The sequence below is a fragment of the Bufo gargarizans genome, chromosome 2 (genome assembly GCF_014858855.1).
Source record: "Bufo gargarizans isolate SCDJY-AF-19 chromosome 2, ASM1485885v1, whole genome shotgun sequence".
NCBI lineage: Eukaryota > Metazoa > Chordata > Amphibia > Anura > Bufonidae > Bufo > Bufo gargarizans.
The window spans coordinates 47937470-47955065 of record NC_058081.1 but is presented as its reverse complement, the minus strand read 5'-3'; the positions used below and the strand labels follow the sequence as shown (position 1 = coordinate 47955065).

At 47.9% G+C, this 17596-nt stretch overlaps 1 protein-coding gene across 1 annotated transcript; it reads right to left on the bottom strand.

Moving 5' to 3' along the window:
- Window positions 1–1900: 1900 nt before the first annotated feature.
- On the bottom strand, window positions 1901–17363 carry LOC122929324 (transcription factor HES-7-like). Its single transcript, XM_044282849.1, has 4 exons — window positions 17312–17363; window positions 15444–15539; window positions 8342–8429; window positions 1901–2543 (listed from the first exon to the last, which is right to left on the bottom strand). The coding sequence occupies exons 1-4, from the start codon at window positions 17351–17353 to the stop codon at window positions 2155–2157; spliced, it is 615 nt and encodes a 204-aa protein (XP_044138784.1). The 5' UTR covers window positions 17354–17363; the 3' UTR covers window positions 1901–2154.
- Window positions 17364–17596: the final 233 nt, after the last annotated feature.

Sequence of the window (17596 nt, the reverse complement as noted above, 5' to 3'; positions counted from 1 at the left end):
ATCTGGTGACAACAGTTAGGGCTCTCCTTGACTTCTCCAACATTGTTGGCAGCCATCATTTCTGCTCAGTGTGAATCAACTTTCATCAGTGAACAGCACTGAGGCCCACTGGTCCCTCGTGCAGTCGTAGATGCTCCCTGGCCCATGCAAGACGATGACACCTGTGCCTGGTGGTGTAGACAGGTATCCTTGCAGGTCTTTTAGCAGGCAGACCACTCTGATGTAAATGGTTTACGAATGGTCTGATGTGACCCTTGGGTGCCTCTCACCTCCCTGGAGTTGTGTGGCATTCATCATCCAGTTCCGCAGGGCATTGTTCACACTGAAGCGGTCATCAGTGTGGGATGTGGCCAAAGGACATCCACTTTGCTGCCTTTGTGACTCTTCCAGTCTCTGTTACAACATGCTGATGACAATCTGTGACACTAAGCTCAGTGGCCACTTCCCTCTGAGAACATCTTGCTTGAAGCCTCGCAATGGCGAGGTAATGTTGATCAACTGTTAGGCGTCGTCTTGGTCTCATGTCCAAATGTGAACAGCAGGATGAGGAGGACTTAAAATACCAAATTCTAATTAAACCAGAAAATGTATTAGGAGATTCATGGACCAAACACCTGTTGTAAATTTTACCATTAAGCTCATGGTTAAAGAACAGCAGGTTGTGCAAAAAGTACTGAAACATTTAACAGTTGGACATGGGCATTCAAAAGTTTAAAGGTCACATTAAACTGTAAAGGTTAGAGTGCATTTTACGTTCATCCTGAAATGTCCCCAAAAAGCCAAATATCCCTAACTTTTTACGAGTAGTGTATGTAGCCCCTCTTGCTCTCAAGGAATAAAAACCTATTTCTTTTTACAGACCACAATGGTTTTTGCATTGGACAGTCAAGATAAGTAGGTGGCCGATTTTCCCAATTTTGGCAGTGTCTTATCAAGCATAACACTCTATATATCAGCAAATAATAAATAGGTGCTACGAAATCTGAACCTCTAAGTTCTGGATTACAGATCCTGTTTTCCTCTCTGATAGCTGAGGAATGAAGACTGCTTCTGACCATCATCTTCCGGTTTCAGAAAGACGGTAGGTAAAAATGGCTTCCTGTTAATGTTCTGTAGGGAGGAGACCTTTTGAAAAGTTCTGCGAGCAAAACTAACCTCCAACAGGTTGAGTTTAAGAGGTTCTCTAGGAATGATTTAAAAAATGGCTGCAAGCAACCTTTCCTAGAATATGAGCAGGACCGGATTGCCTCCTGATTGCAGAGCTGCCTAGAGGGGGTAAGGGAGCAGGACCTAATTACCGACTACGCTCTGGCACTTGCATATACTACACATTGGTGAGTGTACCTATCAGGCTGCTAAGCCATGACGACATATAGGCAGGATTGCATCATTACCATATACTCTAGAGCAGTAGTAGAGTGTAGGAAGGCCTTTCCCCTCACCCTCCTAGGCAGCTCTGCAAGTGAAGACCACCAGTTCTGCTCTAGGACAGGTTGCTGGCAGCCATTTTAAATTATTCCTGGAGAACCCCTTCAAGGGGGATTTGTAGGAATGGGCTTGATCTTCACCAGCTTTTAGTCAGAAGGAAAAAATAAAATAAAATTCTAAACATGAGAGCCACCTAATGGTTTCTGTAGTAAGTGGTACAAAGAGCCCAAGGTACCGTATTCGTCTCATCATATCTGGACCATGCTTAGTTACCAGATGCTTGGATGGAGTGCAAGCTGAGATATTGATGAATGGCTCAGGAACCCAGTGAGCTGGCTCGGCTTTTTTTGGCCATAGGCAGTCATACCTTGCTTACACAATCTCTTTGATGATGGATTGCATTTGTCACTATGCCCCTATATCAATGGCAATACAGTAAAAAACTTCACTTGAATTTTTTGAAAAACTTTATTCAACAACAAGAATACACACAAGTGCTGTACGACAGCAAAATTATACATTGAGAAAAGAGCGTGAAGACATATGCACAACATACAGAACAAACTCATACAGATACTGTATATAAGCCAATATACGCACACACCTCCGATAGGTCTCTTCTGTCCACCATGAGGACAGCAACTTATGGGACTGTCAGTAGTATATCGAATATATGTACATTAAATATGGGATAACTGGGGGAAAAATGGATAGTCTTCCTCCGTCCTAAGGCCAAGGTCTCCAGACAAAGGTGTTACTATGGTGCTGGTCATTCTGAAACCCTCCAGACGTTGGTGGGCTTGAAGATAACCAACTTGGTGGATTGCCATTGTTTGAGCTATTCATGGATGGGGAGTAGGGGCTAACATCCCCACCAGAGTTCGGGGAGACATTCCCATCAGAGGACAAGTCATCATCTCTTCGACCTACTTTATTACATTGGTTCAGCTGGTTTGGAAATCTTAACCGATGTTGAAGGCGAGTCTGAAGCTCGTCTAAGAACCAGGCTTTGGCCGTTGGGTTAATATCATGGATGAAATCTTCAGTCCGGTCCAAACAATCTCTAAATCCAGAGATGTAAAGCTTTTCGGCAGGTGACACCCATCTGTGTGGTTCTGGGAGAGAAGAGGACAGTAGTAATTATAAAAATAAAATGTGACACAGGCCAAGGAAGGTAAGATGGACCTAAACAGCAACATCAAATGAGAATGGATTTCGAAAGGACCTAGTCAGGGAGGCTAAACATTAGGCCAGCCATTCTAGGTGCCATCTTGTGATAACTGGTTTTCTGACTGTTTTATACTGATGACCTATTTTAGCCTCATGATAGGTCATCGGTCTCTGATCGTTGGGGATCAGACACTCGGGACCCTCAGCGTTCAGGTGTTTGAGGAGGCCGCGGCACTTTCTCGTAGCTCACCCTAGGCAAGGGACATCATGTTCAGTCACATAGCTCATATCTCATTCAAGCACAGCCGCTATACAATGTATGGCATGGTGTTTGGCAAGCTGCAAGGAGGCCATGGCTACATGCCCTCCTCAAACAGATTATTATCTGGGGTCACAAGTGTTGAACCCCCCCCCTCCCCCACACAGATCAGATACTGATGACATAACCTGAGGACAGGAGATCAGTATAAAACAGTTGGAATACCCCTTTAACAGCTGTTCATTCTCTTTCTCCACAGGAAATTAGTCAGACAGTGCTTTTGTGGCCGGTCTTCAATAAAAAAATTTGACTGCAACACCCAAGTTAGTGACGTTGATATTGAAAACCTTACCCAAAGCAGACCATGGCCTTGAACAGGACCACAAAGTAAGTGTTTAACTGCAATGTCTATAATGTAAATGGAGCAGTCCACTTCTATTAAACTGGCAGTGGTCCATCCCCTCTAGGTAGACCTTTGATCTGGCCCTCAACATTTCTACAAGACCTTCATAACCAATAAGAATATACACAAATATGGTACATTCAGGTTATTAAGAAGGCCTGACTGATCTTTCCATCCAGTCCAATCACATGGCACACTGGTGGGTCAATGGTGGTCACTTTTGCTTGTATAAAGAGATCAGAGGCCACCCCTAATCCATAGGAATGAGGTCTAAGCAAAGCCATGAAATAAGGTTATGTAGCATATGAGTCTCCATAAATCCCACAATAATTCTTCACACCAATGTTCTGATGTTTCCTGGTGACAAGAGATAGCAGATCTCAGCATTTTGTCCCCAGGGTATCACCACCCTACAAATTACCCCAGTTAATGGGGTATAGGGCTGAAACGATTATTCGAATAACTCGATTAAATAGAGTCAAAAAATTCATCGATGCAGTTTCCCTGCATCAAGGAATCGTTTACATCACGTGATCACGGAGCGGGAGTGAAATAAGCGTCTCACTCACCGCTTCCGTGTCCTCCGGAGGCCAGAGAGGCAGGACTGAGCCGGCCGGCACAGCGGAGGGAGGAGTCTCTCCCTCCCCACTGTGCGCGGCTGCCGCTGAAGAGGAGGGGGGAGGGACTGTGGCCACCAATGAATGTGCCGGCCATATCCCCCAGGGTCCCCCCCCCCCCCCCCCCCATCATTGTTGGCAGTGTCAGTTCCGATCGGAGCCCCAGCAGTGTAATGCTGGGGCTCCGATCGGTTACCATGGCAGCCAGGACGCTACTGAAGTCCTGGCTGCCATGGTATGTTAGTGAGCAGAGCATTATACTCACGTGCGCTGTGGCCGACGGTCGCTCCTTCTTCTGTCTGTGCGGCGGATTGCTAATGCTTACAGCATTAGCAATGCGCCGCACAGACCTATGAGAAGGAGCGACCGTCGGCCACAGCGCACGTGAGTCTAATGCGCTGCTCTCTGCTCACTAACATACCATGGCAGCCAGGACTTCAGTAGCGTGACTCCTGGCTGCCATGGTAACCGATCGGAGCCCCAGCATTACACTGCTGGGGCTCCGATCGGAACTGACACCGCCACCAAGGTGCTTTCATTAACCTCTTCAAACCAATAACTTTATACATGCCTAATGCCAAGGTGCTTCCATTAACCCCTCCAAACCCAATGGGCATGTATAAAGTTATTGGTTTGGAGGGGTTAATGGAAGCACCTTGGCATTAGGCATGTATAAAATTATTAACCCCTTCAAACCAATAACTTTATACATACCTAATTACGTACGTTATTTTAAGTAGCTTTTTCTTATTAGATTACTCGATGAATCGAGAAATATAATCGATAGAATACTCGATTACAAAAATATTCGTTTACTGCAGCCCTAATGGGGTATTCCATTTTTTTTTTATCTTCTTTGTTATATAATAGGAAATCATCATTTTCTAACATACAGTACATGTATTAGAAATCCTGTACCTTTCATCAGGCAGTTAACCCCCTATATGCAGTAGAATGGTATGGCCCATGTATTAGCCAGTGTAACAGTAATGTGACTCCCTACACATCATGTGATTTCTAACGTTCCATAAGCAGCCGTGTTACCTGACATACATGTGCCGGGTCTGCACACAGGTCACATTATTGTGATAAGTAAATTGGACAAGTGGTGAAGTCATGACTTATTGTGGTTACTCGAGTAACTACATCGCTGTGTGTATTTACATGGCCACCTGTCTCTAGGTGATGCAAATCTGCTGCCTGTCTGCAGGTGATGTCGTCAGGTTAGTAAAGCTTAGAGTAAAACCTAGAAGATCTTCTACATGCACACTGACAGACATGGATAGTAATACTGTATGTTCTGCTCCTCAGTACACTACCATTCACCTGTTAGATACCTGGGAGGGTCACATGACTGACGCCATGTTTAGTCCTATCCAGCTCTCCTACAGATGTCTTTTACAGGACTAAAATGGGTCATACAATATTTTTTTTCCCTTTTTTTGAGAGCCTGCTATGTGGATATAATAAAGGCCTGTGACGTATATTAGAAAACTGATCAACATCCTATTCTCTAAAAATATGCAGTCATTTCAACGGGAATACCCCTTTATGAAGCGGCTATAGACATCCGGCCGACTGGGGCTCGTTGGGTGCATTCTATAGGAGCCAGTTGTCATGCTATTGTTCATCCCCATATAGTCACTAGGATATGCCCTTATTGTCTGATAGGTGCGGGTTCCATCCGCACCTACAAAGAGAACGAAGCGGGGAGCGCTGTGGCTGGAGGACCACCACCAAGCGCTGCTCCCATAGAAGTGAATGGGAGCGCACCGAGCATGCGCGGCCCATGCTCCCATTCATTTCTAATGGAGCAGACGGCAATAGGCTCGGCTATTTTCGGCGGCCCCACAGAAATTAAATGGAGGGCGGCTGCGCATGTGCAGTGCGCCCTCCATTAATTTCCCGGCTCCGTTCTCATTGTAGGGGCTGGTCCCGCACCTATCAGACAATGGGGGCATATCCCAGTGATGTGGCCCCCCCCCCCCCCCCCCATTGTCTGAGATGGTAAAACCCCTTTAAGGCCTCTTGCCCACGACCGAATGCCCTCCAAGATATACGGTCAGTGAGCAGGCCATATGTCCCGGAGCGGCATTGATCGTGCGCACAGGATCATAGATTACAATAATGCCGTGGACGTCAGGCTGCCCGCGGGGCTATTGTCCCACACTCACATGATAATAGTCCTGCGGGCGGCCCGGTGCGTAATCTATGATGCTGAGCACTCCCATGTGCACAATCAATCCCTGGACATATGGCACGCTCACGGACCGTATATCTTGGAGGGCATACGGTTGTGGGCAAGAGGTCTAGGCATGCTTAAAAAGAAAATCACCGCTTGCCGGCAGCAGATCATGCCGTCTAATAGCGATCTGCTGCCGGCCAACCACTGGACAGTATGGGGACGAGCAATGGCATAGTGGTCGCTCCTCACCATGCTGAAGAGGAGATCGCTGCATGTAATAGCCGCAGTCTCCTCCAAATGATTGCGGAGAGGGAACTTTCCGCTTCCCTCCCGACAATCACTTACTGATCTGCCCAATACAGGCCTAAAGGGGTCGTCTCACTTCAGCAAGTTACATTTATCATGTAGAGAAAGTTAATACAAGGACCTCACTACTGTATTGTGATTCTCCATATTGCCTCCTTTGCTGGCTGGATTCATTTTTCAATCACGTAATACACTGCTCATTTCCATGGTTACGACCACCCTGTAATCCAGCAGCGGTGGTCGCGCTTGCACACTACAGGAAAAAGCAGCGGCCTATGTGCGCTCCCGCAGTCCTGGCCACCAGAGGCCGGAACTTATTCTTATAGTGTGCAAGCACGACCACCACTGAAGGATTACAGGGTGGTCGTAACCATGGAAACAAGAAATGTATACAATTTGATGGAAAAATTTATCCAGCCAGCAGAAGAGGCAATATGGACAATCACAATACATTAGTAAGTGCCTTGTATTAACTTTCTCTACATACATGGCCGAAAAATCTGCCAGGAATCGCCTGGAAATGACTGCTCAGCCAGCGATTGGCTGCAGTGCCGAACTGCCCCAGCCAAAAATAAATAATTTTTATTGGCTGGATAACTGTTTAAAGGGGTACTCTCCCATCAGTGACATTTATGGAATATGAATAGGATATATCATAAATGTCCAGTAGGTGCATTTCAAGAACGGTGCCCAGAAGCAAATGGACAGCAAGTCGCGCATGCGCAGGTTTCACTCGCCGATAGTGGACTTCCTAGAACAGCCGACTTGGCCATTTCTGGAAGCCCCGTAGCAGTGAATGAAGCAGAGCCCTGTTCTTGACATAGGACCAGCCTATCGGACGTTTATGGCATATCCTACACTTGTGTCCTAGGTGGGATAACCCTTTAAAGGGAGCCTTTCACCTAAAATGACCATTACACAACACAAACATCAGTATAACCATTACATTCCCCATATTATAATCTTACCTTTCATATTGCTGTCCGTCGCCTATTCTCTCTTAAAAACGCTTTTAATCCATATGCTAATCAGGTTCTGAAGGTGCCCAGGGGCGGCGTTTATGCGGCCGGTGCCCAGGCTCCACGGCGCTGTTCAAATCAAACCCCTCCCCTTTCACCCCTCTGGCCCGCCCTCGGTTCGTCAGATACCATCCTCCAGTTAATGACAAATCCGGCGCCTGCGCACTCCATTACCCACTAGGGCAGAGGCAGCAGAGCGTTTAATGCGCATGCGCCGGCCCGTACATCCCGATATTTTGGTAGTTTACTTCCGCCGGCTAGATCGGGCCGGCGCATGCGCATTAAACGCTCTGCTGCCTCTGCCCTAGTGGGTAATGGAGTGCGCAGGCGCTGGATTTGTCATTAACTGGAGGATGGTATCTGACGAACCGAGGGCGGGCCAGAGGGGTGGGAGGGGTTTGATTTGAACAGCGCCGTGGAGCCTGGGCACCGGCCGCATAAACGCCGCCCCTGGGCACCTTCAGAACCTGATTAGCATATGGAATAAAAGTGTTTTTAAGCGAGAATAGGCGACGGACAGCAATATGAAAGGTAAGATTATAATATGGGGAATGTAATGGTTATCCTGATGTTTGTGTTGTGTAATGGTCATTTTAGGTGAAAGACTCCCTTTAAAGGGGTTATTGAAGACCTATCCTCCGGATGGGCTGGGGTCCGACACCCTGCATCAGCTGTATGAAGAGAAGGCACGCACCGTACACGCGCGCCCTCCGTCTCCCTTCCTGCCGATATAGCCGCGGTGGGCAGGGAGAGACGGGAGACAGCACAAGCACCCTGCGCCGCATGCCGTCTCCTCATACAGCTGATCGGCAGGGCTATCCTGAGGAGAGGTCATCATTAAAAGCTCGGAGAGCCCCTTTAACCATTTAGTGTTCAGGACAGGAGGAGCTGTTCTTTACTACAACAGGTCATATCTAGAATGCGCACACATCACACGACTGAAATGATTTATACCATGCGGTTTCATACGTGCCACGTTCCGGACATAGATTACAGCAAGCTCCAAGATCTCCGCCTTCTCCATTTTAGGATTCCGAAGTTTCTGTGTAGGACAAGAGACAGGTTGAAGGAATGACACCACTAGTGGTCAGTCTGAGGCGACTGTGGCCTGTAGAGACGCCACTTGGGACTCCGTAAATCCCTAGAAGGTCTGCGGAATATTTATACTGTCCGTAAAAATGGAGTGAGACCAATGATTTTAAGTTCAGACCAAAAAATAAAAAATAAGTTGGCGACCATGATGGGGGTGATAAGTTGGGCCCTGAAGAGGACCCGTCGCCTCCCCTATGTAGCATCTATTCTGATGACTATGCTGTGCCATTTCTTTATTACTGCTAGCCATCTGCAATGATGGGCGTTACCAGTTGAGGACGTGTCCGTGCACACCCTCCAAATGGTAACCCCTAGCTGGACCCTCATTGCAAACAGCCGGCAATTAAAGGGGTTATCCTGGAAAAGATAATGATGACTTCTCCTCAGCAAGGGTCCAAGTGCCAGCATCCTCGCCGATCCGCTGCGGGGGTCTGGAGAGCGACGCAGGCTCCTGGCAGCTTTCCAAAGGGCGCGCCGTACATTGTGTAGTGGCCGTGCTTGGTATTGCAGCTCAGCCCCATTCACTTCTATGGGACTGAACTACAACTAGGCCATGGCCGCGGCGCTCGAGGCCTCCTAATCTGCACCTCAGCAGATCTGATACGGATGACCTATCCTGAGGAGAAGTCCTACTTTAGTTCAGTTTCTAGCAGGAATAATAGAGGAATGGCAGAACATAGTCATAAGAATAGATGCTCCAGTAGTTACTAAAACAGACATGTTAGGAGAGGGGGGTGGGCCCTCTGTATAGGGAGCCCGGCATCAGATGCGGCTCTATAATACACACCGACTCCACGGCCCATTGTTTTTTGGTTTTTTTAAAGCCATTTTGAAGAACTCCCCTTTAGAAAACGTACTGAACTCCTTGACCTGGAGTCACTGGGGCGGCTGGATGGGGGCCGGCACATCTGGCGAGTGTACGGAGCCGCCCCAATGACGCCAGGTCCAGGTCAGGTACATGTTATAAAGGGGATTTCTTCAAAATGGCTATAAAAACAAAAATAAAACTAATAATTACTGACGGGAGTGTATGATGAGAAGCGGAGGCCGCGGGTAACACGCTACACTAGGCATGCCCAACCTGCGGCCCTCCAGCTGTTGTAAAACTACAACTCCCAACCATGCCCTGCTGTAGGGCATGCTGGGAGTTGTAGTTTTAAAAATAGCTGGAGGGCCGCGGGTTGAGCATCCCTGCGTTACAGAGATCAGACCACTGTCACTACCCCCTGGTATACAGAGATAAACACTTATTTAGTATCTTGGTGGTAGAAATAACCAAGTAATCGCCATATCACTGGGCAAAGACTGAAAGTAAAAAATAATAAAGATAGAAGAATAAAAAAAAAGGCTATGTACACCTTTGGGGGCATTTTTTTAAATCTATTATTGCATTGTACTTATTTTGAGCTAAAAATCATAATTTTTTCTCAATTGTTCTTTATTAAAAATATGGAGCCCTTTTCTCTGTACAGAGCCGAGATGCTCTACAGCTGCCTGTGGATTCTGTGAGACCAGGAGCTGACGGGCTCCTCATCTCTGCTCTCTGACATTAGGGGTGCACCGAAATTCATATACAGGGCTTTTTTTTCTGGCGGAACGCACCGGAACAGCGTTCCGCCACCTTTTGACATCGCAGCCTGCCATGCTCCAGCATCGCAGGCTGCGATGTATCAGCGGGGAGGGACTTGGAGGAGGAGCTGGGGGCCAGTGCGTTTCACTGTGCTCCGGCCCCCAGCTCCAGTACAGACTAGTTATAAAATGTGTACAATTAATAAGGATTCTATTCATGAGGCCCCCTCTGCAGTAGAACATTCAATATAGCCACATCCTACTCACAGGGCTGTTATCTTAATGCTGGCCGGCCGGGCAGACGAGCGGCAGCGTCACGACTGACGTCATGTGCCCGGCCTACTTTCTGAATGAAGGAGGCAGCGCAGGCATGTGACGTCAGTCGTGACGCTGCCGCTCGTCTGCCCGGCCGGCCAGCACAGCCCTGTGAGTAGGATGTGGCTATATTGAATGTTCTACTGCAGAGGGGGCCTCATGAATAGAATCCTTATTAATTGTACACATTTTATAACTAGTCTGTACTGGAGCGGCAATGGGGGGGGGGGGGGGGGGGGGGGGGGGGGGGGTCGGTGGATGGCACTGTTATAAAACCATAAAAAAAAAAGTATTTTAAAAGTATTTGGGCAAAAAGGCAGTTTCGGTTTTCGGTCAAGGGCATCCTGAATTTTCGGTTTTGGACCAGAATTTTCATTTCGGTGCACCCCTAGACATTATGAACACTTTATAGCTCAGTTCTCCTCTTACTGATAATGTGTTTAGGACCTCTCAATAATTTAGAGTGACATGCATTCAAACAAAAATTGCCACCTAAGGGGTACATAGCCTTTATAAAAAAAAAATATATAAAAAATTATATATACATTTTAACTTTCTCGCAAAATAGGTGCTTGAAGTTCAGGTGGCTATCCCGCTTCAGTACACCGCTGGCTTGAAGACTCCCCTGCGGCTGCTCTGAGCATCACTCCTCTGCTAAAGCCTGGCATAGATGGCACAAGTGGGAGCAGGCACCAGCAGGAGGAGCGCTGTGCTGTGCAGCTCCTGCGCCAATCGCCTGTACTGACAGTCTGCGGCCTGGGGCAGGAGCTCCACCTGCTGGTGCCCACTCTGCTTAATCCTGACTTAGCCCATCTATGCCAGGCTTTAGCAGAGCAGCGCTAGTACAGGCAGGAGGAGGAGCAACACAGTGCAGCGGTGGGGTATGGACTGCAAAGCGGGATAGGGACCTGAACTTCTGGCGCCCATTTTGCTAGGAAGTAAAAAAAAAAAAAAAAAAAACTACAAATGAAAGTATTACAACTATAATCCATATATTACAACATGCACCATAGGCTTTAATAAAGTGTAGGAGAAATTTTAGGGTTTTCAAAAATAATGATGCCTGCCCCCGCGCCTTCCAGTCCTCGCACCGTTTCCTTGCACTTGGACATGCTCCGCTCCGCTCAATGACCGGCTTCAGTGGTGATGTACTGCTTGTGGCCTCATCACAGCCGGAGCGGAGGATGTGACCATGTCCAATTAGATGGAAGGAGTGCGAGGACCGGAAGATGGAGGCAGCGCGGAGGAGGAGGAGTACAGATCTTCTGCTGCCGCAGCTTTAGGACATACCCCTTTAAGGAGAAAAGATAGGAGATGGAATCCGAACACAAAGCTCAGCAAGAGGAAATTAATTTCCTCTGCGTGTCCTACAGCGAGCCACCACTTCCCTACTACACCTACTGACGGAGACTTATCAAACCCGCTCCTGCCTCCAGGATGGGGCCCCTGAAACGATGGAGGGCCCAAAAACCCACATCCTGTCCATTCAATAGCTGAGCCAGCACTTGGCTACATTCCCGTACTCCCATAGAGGTGAATGGAGGACGGCTGCGCCTGCGCAGTGCACCCCTAGAGCTATGCCACCAAATCTGAGGTAAAAATACCCCTTTAACCCCTTCAGGACCCTGAGATTTTCCTTTTTTTTTGCGTTTTCCACTCCCCGCCTTCCCATAGTCCTAACTTTTTTATTTTCCCGTTCACGCAGCCTTATGAGGGCTTATTTTTTTTGCGGGACAAGTTGTACTTTCTAACAGTGCCATTTACGGTTGCATACCATGTAGTAGGGAAAAAAAAATTAAAAATAAAAATATCCAGATGGGGTGGAATTGGGAAAAATGCCATTCTGAAAAAGGTTTATATACATTATATATATAAATAATTATTTTACACTGTACACTAGACCGTTCTCTTCATTCTCCGGGTCAGTACGGTTACGATGCCACAGACAAAAAAATTTAAAACCTTGAGGAAAATTTTTTTAAAACCTTGAGGAAAAAATAAAATACACATTTTTTATAACCATATTCTGACCCCTAGAACTTTTTTGTAGCCATGTGTACGGGGCTGGGTGGGGGCTCAATTTTTGCGGGACGATCTGCTCTTTTCAGCAATACCATATTTGAAGTCTGTGCGACTTTTTGATCACTTTTTATAAAAAAAAAAAAAAAAAAAAAAAAGATAGGGCAGTTAAAGTGACAAAAAATAAAAAAATAATGGCAAATTGGTTGTTTTTCTATATTTTTTTCCCCCGTTACACCATTAATCTGGTTATACTTTAATTGTATGGGCGTTTTCACACGTGGCGATGCCCATGATGTTTAATTTTTTTTTATTGGTTGAGTATTTTTATTTTAAGGAAAGAGGGGGCGATTTAAACTTTTTTTTTTATATATTTGCAAATTTTTTATTTTCTCTTTTTTTTTTTTAAGTCACCTTGGGTAAAAGTCAGGTCCTGCTGCCTCCAGTGAGGTCCCCGAGCCCGCAGGTGGAGGAGGTTTTTTTTCAAAGGGGCTCTGCAGTTTGTTTAAACTAATGATCTATACTCTGGATAGATCATCAGCCTCTGATCGGCGGGGGTACAACCCCCGGGAACCCCGCCGATCAGCTGATTGAGAAGGCAGCAGCGCCGCGGCCTGGCCCAGTGACGTCACGACTAGTATCACTGGCCGGGGCGGAGCTAAGCTCTGTTCACCTGAATGGAGCATAGCCGCGCCCAGTCCAGTGGATACTAGTAGTGACGTCACTGGGCCTGCGGTAAACAGTGAGAAGGCCGTGGCGCTGCTGCCTTCTCAAACAGCTGATCGGCGGGGGTCCTGGGGGTCGGACCCCCACGATCAGAGGCTGATGATCTATCCAGAGGATAGATCATTAGTTTAAACAAACTGCAGAACCCCTTTAAAAATTGTTGGCACTAATCTGTCTGATAGCAACCAATCACAGCTCAGTTTTCATCTTACAGCACTCCTGGAAAAAGTGAGAGCTGCGCAGTGATTGGTTGCTATGGGGAACAGGGGCAGTTTTTTAGGGGACAGTTTGATCCATCTGCTCCCCTGTAGTCCGGTTACTAGAGGAAGGAGTCTCCGCGTGGTGTGGAAGGACCAACCGGTCACGTAGCTTTATTCAAGGAAAACCTACCTTAAAGCCACGTCCTACAATTTGGTTGGTGGCGTTGGTACCGTGAACATAGCGCGCGCGCGCGCCCCCCCCCCCCCCCCCCGCCTTATTCACAGACCCCAAACTTCCCATCTATGGGCTGCTTTACCCACCATAGGGGCCATCACACGGGCGACCCAATTAATCACCTCATTCACTTGGGCGGGGAAACTTGCTGCTGCAGGACCTGACACAGCATGGTGATGTCACATGATGGGAAGGTCCTGCTGCAGCCAGTGAGGAGGGTGTCCCTGAGCTGCAGGTAGAGGAGGTTGTCTTTATTTGTTGGTACTAATGGGGGTGTGCGGGCATCATTGGGGACACTAAAATATACACACATAGGGGGCAGTTATATGTACAGGAGGCAGTCCACAAGGGGATTATCTATACTGGGGGGGGGGGCATAATATATACCGAGGGTACTGCATGCAGGGATTGTTTTTTTTTTTTTTTTTAAGTTCTATAAAATTCATGGCCATTAAAACGGACACAAAACAGACGAAAAATGGATGCACCTCCTGACGCTCAACAGTCCTGAAAACCGGACGGCGTATCCGCATTTTGCAGAACGGCCGGCCCTTTATAGAAAGCAGATTGCACAGGCTGCGGTGCCACGTCCTCTTCCCAAGCCACGTGCCATCACATTCATCAGTCACGCGGCCTAGGCGCATCTCCGTCCCATTTAGGTGACAGTGTCTGAGCTGCAATACCGAGCACAGCCACTACCAGATGGACGGCGCTGTGAGGAGCCTCCCGACACAGCTGATCGCTGGGGAGTAGGACACTGATGACCCATGCAGAGGCTAGTCCATGTGATGGCTAACCTCCGGCACGCCAGCTGTGGTAAAACTATGACCACGAGGATGTACACTTGCTCAGCTGTAGTCAGAAGAACTCCATAGAAATGAATGGAGCATACTGGGTGTTGTAGTTCCATGACGGCTGGAGTGCCGGAGGTTAGCCATCGCTGGGCTGGGTCATTAATCTGTAATAAAAGGACATGATCAGTGCCGGACTAGCAGATGTGCCGGATCACTGCGCTCAGAACTTGGCTGCCATTTCTGACAACACCTTGTGAACAGATCCCAAGTGTCTCAGCTGCCAAGGAGGTGACAGGAGCGCATAGCAGTCTTCAACCACCAGAGGGCAGTATTGTTTACAAGAAAACAATGGGAGCCGACATGCTGGGGGTTGTAGTACTACTGTGACTGAAAGGGATATCACATAACGTTACTGGAGTATCAGATGCCGCATCACTGGTCAGCAGGATCAACCCTATTAAACCAAGCATGAAGCCTGGTAGAGGTGATCCTGCTGGTTAGGGCTCACGCACACGACCACATGGTCTGCAAAAAATACGGATGACGTCAGTGTGCGTTCCTAGAACAGTCCTATCCTGGTCCGCAACATGTTCTATATTTTGGGGAACGGAAATACAGACATGGAATGCACACGCAATTTTTTTTGCGGAACCACTGAAGTGAGTGGTTCCACAGAAAAACAAAATAAAAAAATAAAAAAACACGGAACAGACACGGAAAGAAAATACGTTCTTGCGCACGAGCCCTTAAAGGGACACCAGTCTCGTGAAAAATGGGTTGAGGAGTGAAGAATAAAAGTCTCATTTCTCCTGAACGTAAATGAGGGCTTCAGTGCACCGGGGGCGTGGCCTAGCCTCTCAGTGCACCGGGGGGCATGGCCTAGCCCCTCAGTGCACCCCAGCCTTCCAGTTTCAGCCCCGCCCCTAGGTGCACTGAAGCCCTCATTTACATAAAGAATGAAAGCCTTACCGATTTTCACAAGAGGAGTAACATTTTACCCAGCAGGATCAACACTACGAGGCAGTGGTCTGACAGGGTTGATGCTGCTGAAAGGTGCCATTTCAAAAAAAAATATATATATAGTACCACGGCAGCATAGTCGATACCTGATTGCCAGTCAGCTTCAGAAGCAGAACCCTCATCTCATCCAGACTGCGGTTAATCCGATCCCGTCGCTGTTTCTCTACCACAGGCTTCAGGACCTAGAACAGGAGAGGACGAGTCGCTGGTTAAAGGGGAACTCCACACACAGCCTGGAGGCTTACAGTAACACGTGGTGGGAAATAAAAAATCCTCTCGGACCTTGTACCGGGCATAACATAGGATCCGCTTTCCACAGAGTATTAGCTCAAGGAGCATCTGTCAGCAGGATCAACCCCATTAAACCTGGCAAACTTACAGGTAGGTTTGATCCTGCTGATTAAAAATAAGAGCAGCTGAGGGGGAAAAACTAAACAAAAAAAACCACAACTGTATTATTTATGCAAATGAGGGCTTCCGTGCACCAGGGGGCATGGCCAGCACCAGGCCCCGCCCCTCAGTGCTCTGAAGACCTAACAGCATACAAAGTAAAAGACGCTGCAACCCATTTCCACAAGACAGATATTGGTTTTGTCAGCAGGCTCAACCCTACCAATAGGAGTGATACTGCTGGGTTTATTTATTTATCCCCCCCCCCCCCATTTTAAGTGGATAAATAGAAGCAAGGCCTAGAAAAAAAATAAAATAAGCAGATGGGGGTCCAGTTGTAACAAAAAAAAAAAAAAAAAAAAAAGAGAAAAGGAGAACTCCACCCAAACATGTTGTACCTAGCCTACACAAAGGCCTCCCCCAAAATAGAGCTGCTCTCCCATCCCTAGTGAAATCCCAAGGCCGGCCTGGCGGTATAATACACTGTGCTGCATAACCAGTACAGTGTATTAGTCATTGTGGGACCAGTAAATGGTTAAAAAAAAAACTTAAAGGGGCCACCCCGTCTCACACACGGGTGACCTATCCTAGCGACATGCCCCCTAAGAGCGCCCCCTGCCCTCCATTCTATGGGAGCTGAGCGGACGCCCTCGGCCATTTCCAGGACTCCCATAGGAGCGAATGGCGACTCCGGCCACCTGTGAGAGGTCCGGAAATACCGAGCCGGCGCCCATAGAGGTGAGTGGAGGGCAGGGGGCGCTCTTCTTCGGGGGCATGCCGCTAGGATGGTCACCCGTGTGTCAGACGGGGTAGCCCCTTTAAGTTTTTTCTAACCATTTAGCGGTCACACAATGACTAATACACTGTCCTGTTTATGCAGCACAGTGCATTATACCGCCAGGCCGGCCTCGGGATGGGAGAGCAGCCGTCCGGGGCTCCTATAATACACATACTGGAATCGCGGTGACCCGGAGAACAACCATTTATTTATGCTGAAAAATGAACAAAACCTCTGCAGCAGTATAACTGCCCCCCCCCCCCCAATCCTCTGCAGAAAGAGTTAATAAAAGCTTCAGTAAAGTCATGTGAACCCCAAAAATGGCGCCATTAAATACTACAACCAGTACCAGAAAACAACAACAACAGCCCCTACTCAGATGAAGCAATAAGGAGAAAAAAAAAAAAATAAAATTAAAATTAAACAAACAAAAAACAAACAAACCCCAGCTTGCTCACTAAGGGGTTAAACAGGCGGAAGGCTCCGGATTAGCGGTCCATAGAGCGAACCACAGAAATGCCCCACAGACCGCAGCCTGTCAGAGCCGCAGCAGTGTGAACACGGCCCCGGACTAGAGGACTGCGCTCTCTTAACCCTTCACCGGCCACAGTTTCCACAAAACCAGCCGGAAAGTCTGCCAGTCTCTCCAGCCCTCAATATGCTGAGAGTTGTAGTCCGCAAACAGATGGAGAGTTTAAAAGCAACAAAAAAAAAAAGCAAACATGAGAAAAATGTGAAGCATTGGAGAAGCCGCAGGTGACTGCCGCCCGGTGTGAGCAGGCCTACCTTCCTGGACGGGCCGGTCTCCGCGCACTCCATGTCGGGCATAGTGACTGCAGAGCGGCGGCCGCGCGCGGCTTATATACCGCCCGGCCCCGCCCTCAACACGGGGACCACGCCCACACACGTGGCTGCCATTTGGTGACTACTGTACAGTTGGAAGCGCTTCTCACAGTGTGGGGGAGGGGAGGAGGGTGTGAGGAGATGATGGGGGAGTAGTGTATGAGGAGATGATGGGGTAGTAGTGTATGAGGAGATGATGGGGGAGTAGTGTATGAGGAGATCATGGGG